The 17676-nt window shown below is 40.2% G+C and overlaps 1 protein-coding gene across 1 annotated transcript; it reads right to left on the reverse strand.

Moving 5' to 3' along the window:
- Positions 1-236: 236 nt before the first annotated feature.
- LOC131538546 (Schwann cell myelin protein-like) lies at positions 237-17067 on the reverse strand. The gene is made up of 10 exons (XM_058772408.1): positions 17043-17067; positions 16594-16950; positions 16140-16460; positions 15779-16042; positions 11188-11451; positions 9708-9971; positions 8445-8732; positions 5040-5127; positions 484-550; positions 237-401 (listed from the first exon to the last, which is right to left on the reverse strand). The coding sequence occupies exons 1-10, from the start codon at positions 17065-17067 to the stop codon at positions 237-239; spliced, it is 2103 nt and encodes a 700-aa protein (XP_058628391.1).
- Between the last annotated feature and the right edge of the window lie 609 nt (positions 17068-17676).

The raw sequence follows: 17676 nt of genomic DNA on the forward strand, positions 1-17676 counted from the left end.
TAATTGTTTCACTTGAAAAGACCTCAATATATCACCAGGGGTCACAGGTATTTTTGACTCTCAAAGTGACGGACGGTTGCCATTGAGTGGCATTTTATAAATGACCAAGGACCATGATTTCAGATAAAAATCTTCTTTACTGTTGTACCGAAGAAAAAAAGTCACCTACATCTTGAATGGTCTGAGGGTGAGTAAACGGTAAGAGTAGCAACAAATTTTCAATTTTGGATGAACTACTATCCTATCCACGAGGCGATGCCCGTGATCTCTCCTGACGGCGGTTCAGTGTTTGTGAAGTCGATGGAGGAATAATGAAGAGATTCTGGTGAACTTGGTGCGGTGGATGACAGCATGCCGTTATTGCCGTAAACAAACTGGCCGTCATTATCCAGAGCAACGGCCTGATGGAGAAGAAATGGCAAAATGAGTGGAGAAGATCTGCTGAACCACTGTCTGTAATGTCTTTGAGAATGAATTACTCACTGTTTGAGTCAGAGTGAGTCCAGATATGTCGTCTTGTCTGGTTTCTGAAGGTTTTTCTTTCCTTCTTCTGAAAAACATGTTTTCAGATCATTAAAAACTTAATGCTTATATGATATCTCAGTCAGAATGACGAATCCTTGTGATGCAGCAAAAACCAAGTAAAGTCTCATCAATAATAATAATTCATTACATTTATATAGCGCTTTTCTGCTTTTTCTTCTAAGCACTAAAAACACTCTACATTGTGAGGGGGATCTCCTCGTCCACCACCGGTGTTCAGCATCCACCCAGATGATGCGACAGCAGCCATAGTGCACCAGAACACACACCAGCTTATTGGTGGAGAGGAGACAGAGTGATGAAGCCAATCAGTAGATATGGGGATGGTTAGGTGGCCATGATGGTCAGAGGCCTATGGGCAAATTTGGCCAGGATGCCGAGGTCACACGTCTACTCTTTTCGAAAGACATCCTGGGATTTTTAATGACCACAGAGAGTTAGGACCTCGGTTTAACGTCTCATCCGAAGAACAGTGCTTTTTTGACAGTATAGTGTCCCCATCACTATACTGGGGCGCTAGGACCCGCACAGACCTCAGGGTGAGCGCCCCCTGCTGGTCTCACTAACACCTCTTCCAGCAGCAACCTAGTTTTCCCAGGAGGTCTCCCATCCAGGTAGCAGGTACTGACCAGGCACAAGCTGCTTCGCTTCAGTGGGAGACCAGTCTTGGGCTACAGGGTGATATGGCTGCCGGAATTTTGTTCATCAGAACAAAACCATTAAAAAAATTATCATTTTCATTTTAACTTAATGTACTAAAATAAATAAAACTGAAATAAAATTTAATAAAAAATATATAGACATATTTAAAAAAAGAAAACTAAAAATGACAGTAACACACAATTACAAAAACTTTAAATTTTATTGTTTCTGTTTTCGCTTTAGTTTCAGTTAAAGTTTGTCATTTTGTTGTGTTTTTGTCATTTTTATCTTTTTTTTTCAAATTTGATTAATTTTGGTTTATTTAAATTTGAGTTATTTTAGTTTATTTATTATTATTTATTTATTTATTTGTGTTTTATTTCAGTTAATGTTTTATTTGAAGTAACAAAGTTTTTTTTTATGGTTTTAGCTTTTAATATAATAACCCTGATTGAAACTGTATACTTTTGAAAAACATTTACCATAATAGCTGAAAAGAAATCTGTATAACATATGTAAAAAAACGTATCACATGTGTGTATATATATATGTATCGATAATTTTGACCCATGCAATGTATTTTTAGCAAGTTTAGCATTATTGCAACAAATATACCCCAGTGACTTAAGACTGGTTTTGTGGTCCAGGGTATATGTATGTGACCTTGGACCACAAAACCAGTCTTAAGTCGCTGGGGTATATTTGTTGCAATAGCTAAAAATACATTGCATGGGTCAAAATTATCGATTTTTCTTTAATGCCAAAAATCATTAGGATATTAACTGAAGATCATGAAGATATTTAGTAAATTTCTTACTGTAAATATATCAAAACTTCATTTTTGATAAGTAATATGCATTGCTAAGAACTTCATTTGGACAACTTTAAAGGAGATTTTCTCAATATTTAGATTTTTTTTGCACCCTCAGATTCCAGATTTTCAAATAGTTGTATCTCGGCCAAATATTGTCAGATCCTAATAAACCATACATCAATGGAAAGCTTATTTATTCAGCTTTCAGATGATGTATAAATCTCAATTTCGAAAAACTGACACTTAAGACTGGTTTTGTGGTCCAGGGTCACACACACACATATATATATATATATATATATATACAGTGCCCTCCACTAATATTGGCACCCTTGATAATTATGAGCAAAGGCGGCTGTGAAAATAAATCTGCATTGTTTATCCTTTTGATCTTTCACACAAAAACACTGCCTCTGTTAGAAATCTTATAATGGGCCGTGTTTGGATCTTCCATCAGGACAATAATCCAGAACAAACATCAAAATAAACACAAAAATGGGTCACTGAGCACAAAATGAATCTTTTACCATGGCTGTCCCAGTCCTCTGACCTGAACCCTACAGAAAATGAGTGGGTGAACTGAAGAGGAGAAGTACTAACATGGAGCTGTGAATCTGAAGGATCTGGAGAGATTCTGGATGAAGAAAATGGTCTCTGATCTCTTATCAGGTGTTCTCCAAACTCTTCAGTCATTATAGAAGAAAACTCAGAGCTGTTACCCTGGCAAAAGGACGTTGCAATAATTGGGTGCAAAGCGTTTATGCAAAGCATTTATTTCACAATGAGATTCCCCGTTGTCAGACAAGTGGCCCTTATTTAAGGACGAAGGCAGCAAATGTTGTACTGTGCATTTCTCTCTGAAAAACTACTAAGCTGCTAAGCTAAAATGATATCAAATGCTTTAAAATGGCAACCAAAACCAGAAAGATGTGGAAGAATACGGAAAACTACCATTCGAATGGATCGAAGAAGAGCCAATGGCAAAGACTCAGCCAATGATCAGCTCCAGGGTGATCAAAGAAAGTCTAAAGTTACCTGTGAGTATACTGTAACAATTAGAAGACCCCTATGTGAAGCCAAGCTATCGTCAAGAAGCCCCTGCAAAGTCCCATTGTTACAATTTGCCAAAGAACACATTGACTGTCCTAAAGAGAAATGGCTCAATATTTTGTGGACTGATGAAGCAAGATTGTTTTTTTGGGGGGTTTAGGGGCCGCAGACAGTTTGTCAGACGACCCCCAAACACTGAATTTAAGCCACAGTACACTGAGAAGAGAAGTGGTGATATGGGGATGTTTCTCATACTACGTGTTGGGCCTATTTATCGCATTCCAGGGATCATGGATCAGTTTGAGTACATTAAAATACTTAAAGAGATTATGTTGCTTTATGCCGAAGAGGAAATGCCCTTGAAATGGGTGTTTCAACAAGACAACGACCCCAAACACACCAGTAAGCGAGCAGCATCTTGGTTCCAGACCTACAAGAGTAATGTTATGGAGTGGCCAGCCCAATCTCCAGACCTTAATCCAATAGAAAATTTGTGGGGTGACATCAAAAATGCTGTTTCTGAGGCAAAACCAAGAAATGCAGAGGAATTGTGGTATGTAGTGCAATCGTCCTGGGCTGGAATACCAGGGGCCTGTACCATGATGGTGGCTGAACAAACTCAGGGTTACAGAATTAGTTTTGAGTTGACAAAACCAAACCAGTCCAATCTGGCTTTGTTGGTACCATGAAGCTGATCATCAACTTTCTATGTCAACTCAGGCTTCATCCTGAGTTAATGGAGCGTGTGCACATGAATGTGTGACATCAGTAATGAGCATCCAATCACATGCCTCGAAACTGTGATTCACTTCTGGTGAGATTCACTACCAAAGATTAAAAGATTGAACAATATGAAGAATTTTACACAGCAAGATGAAACGATCCATCCATGAAAGAAAAAAACTTAAAGAGAACATCTTACCATATAAGTGCAAGTAAAAGTTGTAAAGTTAGTTTATAGAGTTTATAATATTAATAGGTATAAAAACACTTTAAAATCTAAACTCATATGTAGTCATGCTTACAGCTGTTGATTCTAAAATTTATTCATATTGCATATTATCTATATGCTTATATTAACTTAAAATAAAAGCTTAATTACTATTAAACTAAGCTGGCTTGTGTAATGGATTAAGGGTATAATAATTATATAATTATATAAATAAAAAATAATTATAAAAAAAATAATCATCTCTAAAAATCTGATGATTTTATCTTTAAAAATGTTTTACTATGTAGTGTCCTTTAATTTGGAGTAAGAGAAACTGGAGGAGTGGCTTTATTGCGTCAGAGATGTGTCACTTTGCTTGAAGCTGATTGGTCAGATTTCAGTTTGAGATCTCTAAACCAGAACATAACCTGCCCCGGTTAGCTGTGGAGCGAAAGTTACTATGGCAATAAACACTGCTAAAAGCCAAGCCACTTTCATGGTACCTAAAACCCAGAGTTGGCGCAAACTAAACTGAAACTTACCTGGCTAGCCAGCTAAACCAGCTTCACGGTACCTGTCCCTGTTCACAGGTGCCAGACTCCATGCAACACAGATGTGAAGCAGTTCTCAGAAACCGTGGCTATACAACTAAATGTTAGTTCAGTCATTCACAAGAAAGCTAAATCTTCAAGCATTTTTCTGTTTATACAGTAAATGTTTGACTTTGTAAAGAAAAATGCTGACACTGCTATTTTTTTTTTTTTTGAATATTCCTTTTTCTTCACTTTCTGTAAAGTAATAACAAATTTGCAAAATGTTCTTCATGTTTTGATTTAGAATAGAATATGCAATGTTCCCAATGCATTTGTATTTATTGAAGTAAAAGTTATTATAACGATTTTGAGCTTTACTCGCTTTTTTAAACACACTGCTATTATTTTGAACACAACTCTATATACTCTATATCTATAAACATACCTACATATGTATAGAGTATTTATATAATATAATCATGTTTTCTTGTTGTTTTCTTATTCCTCAAAGGGCATTTTTACCCACCGTTCACAGCAGAGCATCACGATGCACACGATCATCATCACTGAGACGCCAACAGCAGCTCCGAGCAGCACCGATGGATAATGGAAACCTGGAAAACAGTGCTTCATTGCTCAGAGGTTGGTCTTTCACAGTTCAGGAGATCTCATTAAACTATCATTAAAACCATTAAACTATTTTAGATGTTTCTCGGGAGGAATAAAAATAGACACAAATGAGTCAACCTTTGTCCTAGTAGAAAATACAGAGCTATAAAATGAATGTGGATTTGATGAGAAATGTTTGAGTTCATGTTGAGATCTTAGATGTGTGATTACAGACTTTGGTGTCTTGGCAAATATGAACACATTTCTCAGGAGTAAAGTCTCTGTTTGGGCTCCATTTGATCATCACTTTGGCATCACTAAGTCCTATAAAGCCGGGCTCACACTGTGCGATTGTTTTTTTTTTTTAAGTCCTTTAGGATTGTACTTGTCAGACTGTACGAACATGATGATCTGTCACACTATGGGATCTCAGTTGTCATTAATGTCAGACTGTACGACAGTCAAGACGAGTTAAAAACTGGTCCGCACAAGAAAACTTGTTCGCACCAAACAATGCAAACTGCATTGCACGCAGGACCAAAATGTTGGCTATCGTGAAAAGTATATGAACGGCAGCAATACTGGTGTATTGAAGAAGAATAGTGTATGCAGCTCTACACACCCACATGAAAACAGCGGCGCAGCCAGTGTTTATATAGAAAAGAAACATATCAGATGAATTCCTTGAGCGGAGGATGGGAATGCCAGAGTTTATGGCTGATAGAATAATTCTCTAGCATTAATTCTGCTCATAGCTTGTCTTGAAAAACGGAGACAATTTGACATTCATCTTTGGGGTAGTCACACTGCTGGACTGTACACCAAATCTTCTGACACTGCCAGAATTTCGTCGGAGGTGAAATCTGATCGCAACAGCCATTAATCGGCTGTCGGTGAACATGTCAAACCAGCGATCAAAGACTACAGATTTTAGCCTGGGATTATAGCAATCTTGTAGGATTTTCAAAATTTGTCTCGGACGACGGAGATTCGGGGAACCAGGTAAGAGCTGCTTGTCTGCCTCTACTTCAGGATGCTATGCTTCCTGGGTTGGGCACTCTTCCTTACCCCAGCCGCTTCACCGTGGTTACTTCAAATAGCTGTTGTCCCGAAATGGGCATGGCACCGTGGCACACATTGGGTGATTGTGTCCTCAGTTTGTCAATGTCTTTTCAGCCCATTTCAACTTGGAGCAAGTGTCGAGGCATGTTGTTACAACAGATGCCTCCAGGACAGGCTGGGGAGGCATATGCAACAGGCAAGCTGCACGTTTGGCTGGACAAGACGTGGCAGATTTCACTGGCTTGTCACGGGCTGCGATAGATACTATCACTCAGGCTTAGAGTCCCTTCTACTAGACAGGCTTATGTTCTGAAGTGGAGTCTGTTCGTTGGTATTCTTTTCATCAAGTTGGAGCGGAGGCTGTCCTCCTATACTTTAAAAGTGCATGTCACCGCTATTGCAGCACATCACGATGCAGTGAATTGGAAGATCCTTGGGGAAGCATGACCTGATCATCAGGTTCCTAGGTCGCACCTCATTTCTTCCTGGGATCTCACTGTGGTCCTTGCAGGACTTCGGAGAGCCCCCTTTGAGCCGCTTGATTCAGTTGAGCTCAAGATTCTGTCTTTGAAGACAGTGCTCCTGATCATGCTCACTTCCATCAAGAGGTTTGGGGACCTGCAGGCATTTTCGGTTGATGAATCATGCCAAGAAAATATGTAAAACAGGTATCGTGTGTGTATACACGTGCATGTATATATGCACACACACATACGTATGTATGTATAGAATATTTATATAATATAATCATGTTTTCTTATTTTCTAATTTGGGCCAGCTGACTCTCACGTTATCCTGAGACCCCGGCCTGGTTATGTGCCCAAAGTTCGCACCACTCCCTTTCAGGATCAGGTGGTGAGCTTGCCAGTGCTGCCTTTGGAGTAGGCAGATCCAGCCCTTGAGTTGCTGTGGAACTCACCCAGAGCTTCAGACGCTCTGACCAGCTCTTTGTTTTGGAGCAAGGCGAGCTGTGCCCACTGAAGTTGAGAGTTCACTCCACTCGGAGTGTGGCCTCTTCCTGGGTGTTAACGCACAGCGCCTTTCTAGCAGATATCTGCAGAGCTGCAGGCTCGGTGACACCTAATACCTTCACGAGATCCTATAATCTTTGGGTTGAGACAGTTTCCTCCCGTGTGGGCTCGGCATCTTGCTTGCGGCGCCATTCCTCTGGTTGATGGATATGTGCGCTTTATCATCTTCCAGTATAGTTCCCCACCTTGGGCGAACTCTGGTCGAGTTCCTCCAGCACCATGTGTCATTCAGACTCGGCAGAGGACTCTGTTGTAAGGTTCAGTACTTGTGTTGTATGCCTTTGTCACCCCTTGCACTGTACCAGGTGCCCATAGATGTGTCATGTATGTAGTATCCACAGTATGGATTCCCTTGATAAACCCGTATCTTTCTCTTGACAGACCTCTATGTCAATACTTATGTCCCCCTGAGGTAATGAGGTCATTTCTGTATTTTAGTCTATGCTGCAATCAGTCATATGAATTCTTACATTACTATCTTGGTGTCACTCTTCCCCCTCCCCTCCCCCAAATGTTTACTTTATGATTTCTATCTGGTACTGGGCGTTGGGTGGGTTACAGATCGAGATGCATCTGTCTTGGCACGCTTGCTTGCCAGCACCTGCATCCTCAATTCTGTAACCCAGTTCTTGGATGTGGCATTTTCCATAGGGACCCCTAACGTCAGTGTCAGCATAATGCCAAATGTGACTGACTGAAAGGGAACATCTTAGTTATGTTATGTAACCTTTGTTTCCTGAAGGAGGAAACGTTACATCCTTCATGCCACAACCTTGAACTGTGCTGAATGGAAGGATGCTTTCTCTGTTCCTCAGCACAAACCTGAATAAGTGGATGCATGCCACCATCTTGAGTGGCATGGCATGCAGATTCCATGCGCCAATCGTCATTAGCTGTTTCTTGTAATGGTCAGAGGTGATTGGAGCTCCTAATGTCAGTGTTGACGTAACATCTCCGTTCCCTCTTTTAGGAAACGAGGGTTACATAACATAACCGAGATGTTTCTTTTTTATTTAACTATACTAACTATGTATTGAATAGCACCACAGTTAAAATTATAATCAAGTATTGACATTATTACATACTGCACTTTTTAAAAGTGTACTAAAGTGTCTAAAATATAGTAATGTAAGTGTACATGAACAAAATACATGTGCATAATACACTATCTACAAGCAGTGTTTTAAGAATATAATATTAAGATAAAGCTGTTGTTTTGTGTTTCTCACTTGTCTCTTGTGTTGATGGGAAGGTCTGAAACTGTTGACTCGCTCTGCCGTAAGTGTTTGAGCTGAAACACTGCAGGACGTGCGTGTCTGTGAGGGACTGACGGGTGGTCAGGACGCTCTTCACTCCTGTGCTTCCTAGCGTCTCCTCACTGATGGAGGTTTCTGTAGAGTTAGCGAGCACATGTCCAGACAGACGCCACTCTAGTGTAGGGCAGGGATTCCCATGAGCCTCACAGACACACGCGATTACACTGTTTCGGCTACAAGAGCTGGAGATTTTGGGTGCAACTGAAATAGAGAATATGATTATGTTAAAGAAGAGCTTGATGGTCTATACAGTGTAAAAGACTAAAATGTTTGTAATTTTTTATTTTTTATTTTTTTTATTGTAAAGCTTTGGCAACAGCAACCTTTTTTTTTACCATAAGCTTTTTTACAGTGTTGACAGAAACTGCATAGCACATTTAACTGTGGACAAAAATTAATATGTTCATGACCAAATCAGAAAAAAACAACTGAGCACTGATAGAACAAGCCACTTTTTTCCTTTTTTAAAATTTTTTTTTTTTTTTTTTTTGCCAAAACATTGTTTAATGTGCAGCATCTAATGCTTTCGATTTCTGTAGAAAATCATTTAGACTCGTGCAGTCTCATAAAGGTTTTTATATTGAAATTTAATTCCGATTACAAAATGCTGTAGCGTAATTTTAACATGTTGCTTTGTAACATGAGTGTTTACTAAGGGGAGCCAAATGTCCTACTCATATGAATGTTCTGTATATGAAGACATTTGTCACAGTGCTATGCCCATTTCACAGCTTTGATGCACAGCTGACTGTATATTCAATCACCTTTAACCAGATTACCACCATTTAAAATATTACACCATATAGCATGCTGTAGTGTAGTTTATATAATAAAATTGTCATTATCTTTAGTTACATGTAAAGTTTAATTCATTTAAACATGCTTGGGTTTTGCAACTCTATAGTAGTCTTCTCAGTGTTGAAAGTCATATTTTGACTGTTTGAAACTATGTGTTTCTTGCATGTTTTTATAGTAAAATTTCAACTTTTTCATGTCAGTTTGCATTATTTTTCACCATAAACAATGCACTTTGCATTCAATTGCAGTGCCGTCTAGAGTTGTTATGTGTTTGCTGCAATTACTGCAGTTATTGTACTATGTTCACAGTATTTATGTGATTGGGATCAGATTAAGGTTATCGGATTAAATTAATTTGAGATTTGTCTTTGTACTCACACTGAACATCAAGTTGAATTGTAGCGTTGCGTTGGCCATGCTGGTTTTGAGCATTACAGCCATACCATGCGCCGTGTGTAGGGTTTGTCACGATGTAGGTGTGATTATATCCAGTCTGGAGAAACTCAAATTGAGATCCAGTCTCTCTGTACCAGGTGTAGTTTACTGCTGGGTTTGCATCAGTCCTGCAGTTCAGAGCCACTGGTTTGCCCTCCATCACTGAGCTGGAGGGAAACGCTGACAACGTTGTGTTTTTTGGGGCATCTGAGGAAAAAAAGTGTGATGTAGAATGTATAGTTTAAAAGTTCAAAATTTGAAAGGCTGCAGGTTTAAACCTCTGTTGTACAAGTTTCAGATGTAGGCAACGTGTTAATGTATGTGTGCAAACATCTACTGTAGGCCAAACAAAACACCACATGTCTGTGTTTTACCCATTACCTGTTTACTTCACACTAGCTGTGTGTAAAGGTTTAATGGGGTCATGAAATGAGAAATCAAAATTCCATTGATCTTTTGACATATAAGAGGTCATTGTACTATAAAAACATTCTGTAAGTTTCAGAACTCAAAATGTTCTTGTTAGTCTAAAATCAGCTTACGTATATTGAAGCCAGTCTGCCAAAACAACAGGTTGTGGAATGTGCCACCTTATGACGTAATAGTGTGGCTAAACACCGCCTCCGCAGAAGAAGATCAACGCCTGCTTGTAGAGCATTGCCTGTTTAGCACAGCCCACCGATTCGCACACATAGTATTTACGAGAGTGGCAGACACAGGTCTGTGCAGAAACAAAAAGTTTCATCCTTTGTTCACTTTATTTTACCGTGGATTTGTTTACAAACAAGGCACAATTCGATGCAAGATTTTCAGAAAATTTGAAACTAAAAGATCCTACAATCGCAACACTCAAGTGTGAGTAACTTTTTATTATTGCTGTTGTTTTGTTATTACAAATAGTTTGATATGATTATTTATGCATTTTAAACCTAAATCACTGCAGCATCCATCTGTGAAGGACGTAGGCTGTTAAACATACACAACTGTTAGCCAGTCATAGCAGTAGGCATTTACTTCCGAGTCTACAATCCGCCACGCCTGCTCAAACAGAGCGTTCTGATGAAGGGAGTCAAAAACAGGACAGAAAATAGCCTTTTACTTCTAAATTATGATTTTTTTGATGTAAAATTCTTGATAACATTATAAGGGAACCTCCAAGAACAGTAAAAAATCATTTTAAAAAAGGCAGTTCATGATTACAAAGATTACGAAGTACTCGCACTGGACGTACAGCAGATTACCAAGTACTCACACTGGACTCTCAGCAGATTAACAAGTTCTCACACTAGACGTCTAGAAGATTACCAAACATACACACTTTATGTCTAACTTTTTCAGATTTTAAACTAGTAGTAAAAACAGCAACTATAAAATAACACTAATGGAAGTATGGTAAATATATAGTTACGATTTTTCTACTCACACTGGACGTCCAGCAGCACTGATGTGTTCTGAGTGCCGTGTTTGTTCTCAGCTCTACAGTAGTATCGTCCTCTGTGTGTCGGGTCAGTGTTGTTGATGATCAGGTCTGGTCCAGTCTGAACTGGTTTCAGGAGTTCTTCAGTGTCTCTGTACCAGGTGTAGTTCACTGCTGGGTTTGCATCACTGCTGCAGCTCAGAGTCAGTGAACGACCCTCCAGAACTAAACCAGCTGGGTTTATCATCACTGATGTGTTTTTAGGAGCATCTAATGGAAAACAAAATTATTTAGGCTATCACAATATTTTATATTATTATTTTGCACATTTTTAAAAATAAACGTAAAGTCGTTAAGACTATGAAATAACACTAATGGAAGTATGGGAAACATTTAGTGAAAAAAGCATGCTTTTCAAATAATACTGAAGGAGTTCACATGTATGCTGTACACTTATTGTTGTTTTAATTATATATATATATATATATATATATATATATATACAGTGCCCTCCAAAAGTACAAAATTGCACTGTTGGCTGTGGAGTCAAGACATTTACAAATATGATTAAAAGATGAATATGAGACAAAACTACAGAATGTCACATTTTATTATTGGGTGATTCAACACATAGATGTTTTACCAGCTAAGAAGTTCAGCACTTTTAGAGTTTCATCCCTCTATCTGATGTGAGCATAAGTATGGGAACAGTTGCCTCACAGGTCTTTCTAAGTGATCAGCTGTGTCCTGTTGCATTAATTCTTCAGATATTAAAAGCAGGGAATGTGTCATATCAGTTATATCCATTACTTCTGCATTCTGCATGTTGCATTCGATGATGACACACACAAACCAGTATGAAGACAAGGGAGCTGACTTTGAGAGAAAAGCAAGCAGTTTGGATGCTAAAAGAAAAGAGGTAGTCAGTTAGAGCTCTAGCAAAAACAAAGGGCATGGAGAAATCAAGAGTTTGGAAACCACCAGCGACACCAGCAACCAACAACGACCTGATCGGCTGAGAAAACAACAGTAGTTGATGACAGACAAATCATAAAAGCTGTGAAAATGAACCCTAAAAGACGTGTCTGTAAAATCACCAACAACTTCCAGAAAGCTGGGGTGATGCTCTGACAATTTACTGTCCTCAGGAGACTTTGACACAGAATTACAGATGCTACACAGCAAGATACAAACCTCTGACCACCACCAAAAATAGAAAGGCAAGATTAGAGCTTGCAAAAATCACAAAGGTGAGCCAGAAGAGTTTTGGAACTGTGTTTATGGACCGATGAGACAAAGATGAACCTTCATCTGGGAAAGCAAAAATGTGGAGAAAAAAAGGGAACTGCAATGATCCCAAGCATACAGCCTCATCTGTAAAGCATGGTGGAGGTGGTGTCATGGCATGGGCATGCATGGCTGTCTCTGGAACAGGCCCTCTCAACTTTACTGATGACTTAATGTATGATGACAGTAGCAGAATGAATTTGGAAGGGTACAAAACCATCTTGCCTACCAATATTCAAGAAATATCACCAGATTCATTGGGAAGTGTTTCATATTGCATCAGGACAATGACCCAAAGCACCCTGCCAGTTCAGTCAAGGAATTTATAAGGGCAAAGAAATGGAAAGTCTTAGATTGCCCAAGTCAATCTCCAGATTTAAATCCGATTGAACATGAATTTCACCAGCTGAAGAGGAGAGTAAAGGCAGAAACTCCCCAAAACGAGCAACAGCTGGAATTGGCTGCATTAAAGGCTGGGAAAAGTATTTGAAAGGATGAGAGCAATAGTGATGTCTATGGGTCACAGACTCACTGCTGTGATTGTGCGCAAGGGATCTGCAACTAAATAATAGCTTTTAATCTTTTATATCTGCCTTACGTTCAGCTGTCCCAATACTTATGCTCACATCAATGAGTGGGATGAACTCTAAAAGTGCTGTTCTTTTTAATTGGTAAAACATGTGTGTTGAAACGTCTAATAATAAAATGTGACATTCTACAGTTTTGTCTCATATTCATCTTTTAATCATATTTGCAAATGTCTTGACTCACCAGCCAACAGAGCAATTTTGTCTTTACTGTTCCAATACTTTTGGAGGGCACTGTATGTATGTATATATATACTGTATATATATATAATATGTGTGTGTGTGTGTGTAATATTACATACAGTGGGTACGGAAAGTATTCAGACCCCGTTAAATTTTTCACTCTTTGTTATATTGCAGCCATTTGCTAAAATCATTTAAGTTCATTTTTTTCCCTCATTAATGTACACACAGCACCCCATATTGACAGAAAAATACAGAATTGTTGACATTTTTGCAGATTTATTAAAAAAGAAAAACTGAAATATCACATGGTCCTAAGTATTGTGACGGGAGGAGCCAACGACAGACACAGTGGGTGTGGCGTCAGGCCTCGGAGAGGCTTTTATTAAACAAAAATGATAAAAGAAAGTGTCCAGGGGGAAGAAGTGTCCAACAAAACGGGGGGATCTGGTGTCCTCGTTGTGCTGTGGGGCTCGTGAAGGAGGGCAGTGTTCAGAAGGGGAAGGGTCCAGGGAAGGGGCGGAGTCCGGTGGCCGCACGAGCTCCCGCTCTGGTCCGGTTACGAGGGGTGGCGGCTTCTTCTGAGCGGCGGCTCTTCCTCTTCTTCCTCGGCCTTTGGCGGGACTTGAACGGCCCGGCATCCTGGCCCGACGGCCGTATCACGGGTGCGGCTTTCTCCCGGACCGCGGGTTCTGCAGCTCACATCTCCGGTGGCGCGACGTCCCTCTACGCACCCTTCCTGGACCCACGAGGACACCAGCGTGCATGCACGGGGGAAGAGACCGGTCTCTCGAGGAGAGGCGCGCTCGGCATTTAACAGCGGCTGTGATGAGGCTTCATTCGGTCCAGCTGTGCCTCATCACACGCCGCCAGCCCACGTTGATCCCACGCCCCTCCTCTCATCCACCCACTCCAGTCGGGAGCCTGGTGAAGGGCGGCAAATAAGGGACGGGGTGGTGATGATGATGATGAGGGGGAGGGCGACCGATCCGTCACAGTATTCAGACCCTTTGCTGTGACACTCATATATTTAACTCAGGTGCTGTCCATTTCTTCTGATCATCCTTGAGATGGTTCTACACCTTCATTTGAGTCCAGCTGTGTTTGATTATGCTGATTGGACTAGATTAGGAAAGCCACACACCTGTCTATATAAGACCTTACAGCTCACAGTGCATGTCAGAGCAAACGAGAATCATGAGGTCAAAGGAACTGCCTGAAGAGCTCAGAGACAGAATTGTGGCAAGGCACAGATCTGGCCAAGGTTACAAAAAAATTTCTGCTGCACTTAAGGTTCCTAAGAGCACAGTGGCCTCCATAATCCTTAAATGGAAGACGTTTGGGACGACCAGAAGCCTTCCTAGAGCTGGCCGTCCGGCCAAACTGAGCTATCGGGGGAGAAGAGCCTTGGTGAGAGAGGTAAAGAAGAACCCAAAGATCACTGTGGCTGAGCTCCAGATATGCAGTCGGGAGATGGGAGAAAGTTGTAGAAAGTCAACCATCACTGCAGCCCTCCATCAGTCGGGGCTTTATGGCAGATTACCCCGACGGAAGCCTCTCCTCAGTGCAAGACACATGAAAGCCCGCATGGAGTTTGCTAAAAAACACCTGAAGGACTCCAAGATGGTGAGAAATAAGATTCTCTGGTCTGATGAGACCAAGATAGAACTTTTTGGTCTTAATTCTAAGTGGTATGTGTGGAGAACACCAGGCGCTGCTCATCACCTGTCCAATACAGTCCCAACAGTGAAGCATGGTGGTGGCAGCATCATGCTGTGGGGGTGTTTTTCAGCTGCAGGGACAGGACGACTGGTTGCAATCGAGGGAAAGATGAATGCGGCCAAGTACAGGGATATCCTGGACGAAAACCTTCTCCAGAGTGCTCAGGACCTCAGACTGGGCCGAAGGTTTACCTTCCAACAAGACAATGACCCTAAGCACACAGCTAAAATAACGAGGGAGTGGCTTCACAACAACTCCGTGACTGTTCTTGAATGGCCCAGCCAGAGCCCTGACTTAAACCCAATTGACCATCTCTGGAGAGACCTAATAATGGGTGTCCACCAACGTTTACCATCCAACCTGACAGAACTGGAGAGGATCTGCAAGGAGGAATGGCAGAGGATCCCCAAATCCAGGTGTGAAAAACTTGTTGCATCTTTCCCAAAAAGACTCATGGCTGTATTAGATCAAAAGGGTGCTTCTACTAAATACTGAGCAAAGGGTCTGAATACTTAGGACCATGTGATATTTCAGTTTTTCTTTTTTAATACATCTGCAAAAATGTCAACAATTCTGTGTTTTTCTGTCAATATGGGGTGCTGTGTGTACATTAATGAGGAAAACAAATGAACTTAAATGATTTTAGCAAATATCAATATATAACAAATATAACAAAGAGTGAAAAATTTAAGGGGGTCTGAATACTTTCCGTACCCACTGTATAATTATTGTATTTCGTGTTTTATTTATAAAGTCCAAAACCTCAAGTCTAATATACTAATGATTATGAATAAATTATCAAGACTCTTAATACTCACACTGGACGTCCAGCAGCACTGATGTGTTCTGAGTGCCGTGTTTGTTCTCAGCTCTACAGTAGTATCGTCCACTGTGTGTCGGGTCCGTGTTGTTGATGGTCAGGTCTGGTCCGGTCTGAACTGGATTCAGGAGTTCTTCAGTGTCTCTGTACCAGGTGTAGTTCACTGCTGGGTTTGCATCACTGCTGCAGCTCAGAGTCACTGAACGACCCTCCAGAACTAAACCAGCTGGGTTTATCCTCACTGATGTGTTTTTAGGAGCATCTAGTGGAGGAGAAAATCATTCAGGCAATTACTTTATGGCATACAGCACTAATTATAAATGATAAATCAGTATAGATTGATATAATTCCTGTCTTACACTGAACTCGTAGCATACGGGACTCTTGTGTTGTGATCTTCTGCTGTAGCTGGTGTGTTGCAGAGCAGTTGAAAGTGACTCCGTGATGACGGTGAGAAACAGTGAAGTTCAGATCAGAGATGAGCTCAGTTTGGTTCTGATACTGCCGTCCTGTGATGTTCTCATTGAGAGATGAGCTCCATGTGAGAGACGGTGGACGAGACGGACAGAAGATCTTAGTAGAGCAGCGCAGACTCACTGAACTTCCCTCCATCACCTCCTCCGTCTCCATCACCTCCTGCTGATCCTTAAAGACTCTCAGTGTGGGTTTGGGTGGAGATCCTGAAACACATAGAGATGCAGTCAAATATTGCAAGATAATGTAGATTATATGCAGTAATGAAGGTTCATTGCTATTGTACAGTAGTAGATTTTTTTTTGTGTCGAGACACACTATGAACAATATGACACTCACCTAAGACACCAATTTGAACATGGTTGTGTTTAGGTTCTTTGTAGTTATATTGCAAATTACCATTGGCTTCAAGTCTGAAGTAATATGACCCATTATGACTCTGATTGACATTATCGAAGCGTGTGCTGCAGTTTTTCTGTGTAGCAGTGCCGAATATTTCTCCTTTTAACAGTCCAGTGTTGGGGCTGTTGGAGGCAAACACTGGTGTTACACCCTTAAACCATTTTCTCTTTGCACTATCAGTGAGGTAACTGTTAAGTTGTTGATCGATGTCAAATGTGCAGGGTATGAAAACACAGGATCCTTGTAGAGCTTCTACTCTCTGTGGCAGATTGATACTGAAGTCACAAAAAACACCTAAAATGAACACAAACAGACAAAAGGAAGTATTCTTACAAAGTCGATAATCAGAACAAACTTCTGCAGCAATTATTGCTCTTCAGTCTCACAAAGGTCACATGTAAGTGCTTTCATAATAGAAATTCAGCTTGTTAAAAAGAGAAATAATCTATAAGAATGAGACCTTGTATCAGAGATCCAGTGAGGAGGAACGTCACCAATGTTTCCATCATTTACATGCACTCCACCTTACAGCAGAATATACAGAAAAATAAATAAATAAATAATGTCTGTATGTATATAGGGCTTTTCACTGGCCAACATAATTTTATTTTGTAATTATAAACAAATTTAGATTTTGATGGCTGCAACACACTCTAAAATAGTTGGGACAGAGGCATGTTTAACACTGTGTCACAGCAACTGTCCTTACAATGTTTAATTGTTTGAGAATTGAGGATACTAATTATCAAAGTTTTGCATGCAAAATATTTGTCCAATCTCACTTGATACAAGACTTCAGCTGCTCATCAGCCTATAGTTGTTATTGTCTGATTCTCTTTTTCATGATGTGCCATACATTTTCAAAATAACCTTTTGAAGCACCTTTATTTTTAAGAGTGTAATGTAAGAACTTTGCATTAAGGGTTTGCGAGGTGATAAAAAGTTAGTAATTAATTAAATCATAAACAATTAAAATAAATTATTTAAACACTTGAACACTAAAAATAGAGATATTTAATT

This window comes from Onychostoma macrolepis, chromosome 04, assembly GCF_012432095.1.
Source record: "Onychostoma macrolepis isolate SWU-2019 chromosome 04, ASM1243209v1, whole genome shotgun sequence".
Lineage (NCBI taxonomy): Eukaryota > Metazoa > Chordata > Actinopteri > Cypriniformes > Cyprinidae > Onychostoma > Onychostoma macrolepis.

Excerpts from the sequence above, each read along its gene's own strand:
- LOC131538546 (XM_058772408.1), bottom strand. The coding sequence starts at position 17,067 with ATGAAAGCACTTACATGTGACCTTT. Across the intron at positions 16,043-16,139 it reads CCGTATGCTACGAGTTCAGT|ATGCTCCTAAAAACACATCA; the intron begins GTAAGACAGGAA and ends CTCCTCCACTAG. Across the intron at positions 551-5,039 it reads GTGATGCTCTGCTGTGAACG|AAGAAGGAAAGAAAAACCTT; the intron begins GTGGGTAAAAAT and ends CATGTTTTTCAG.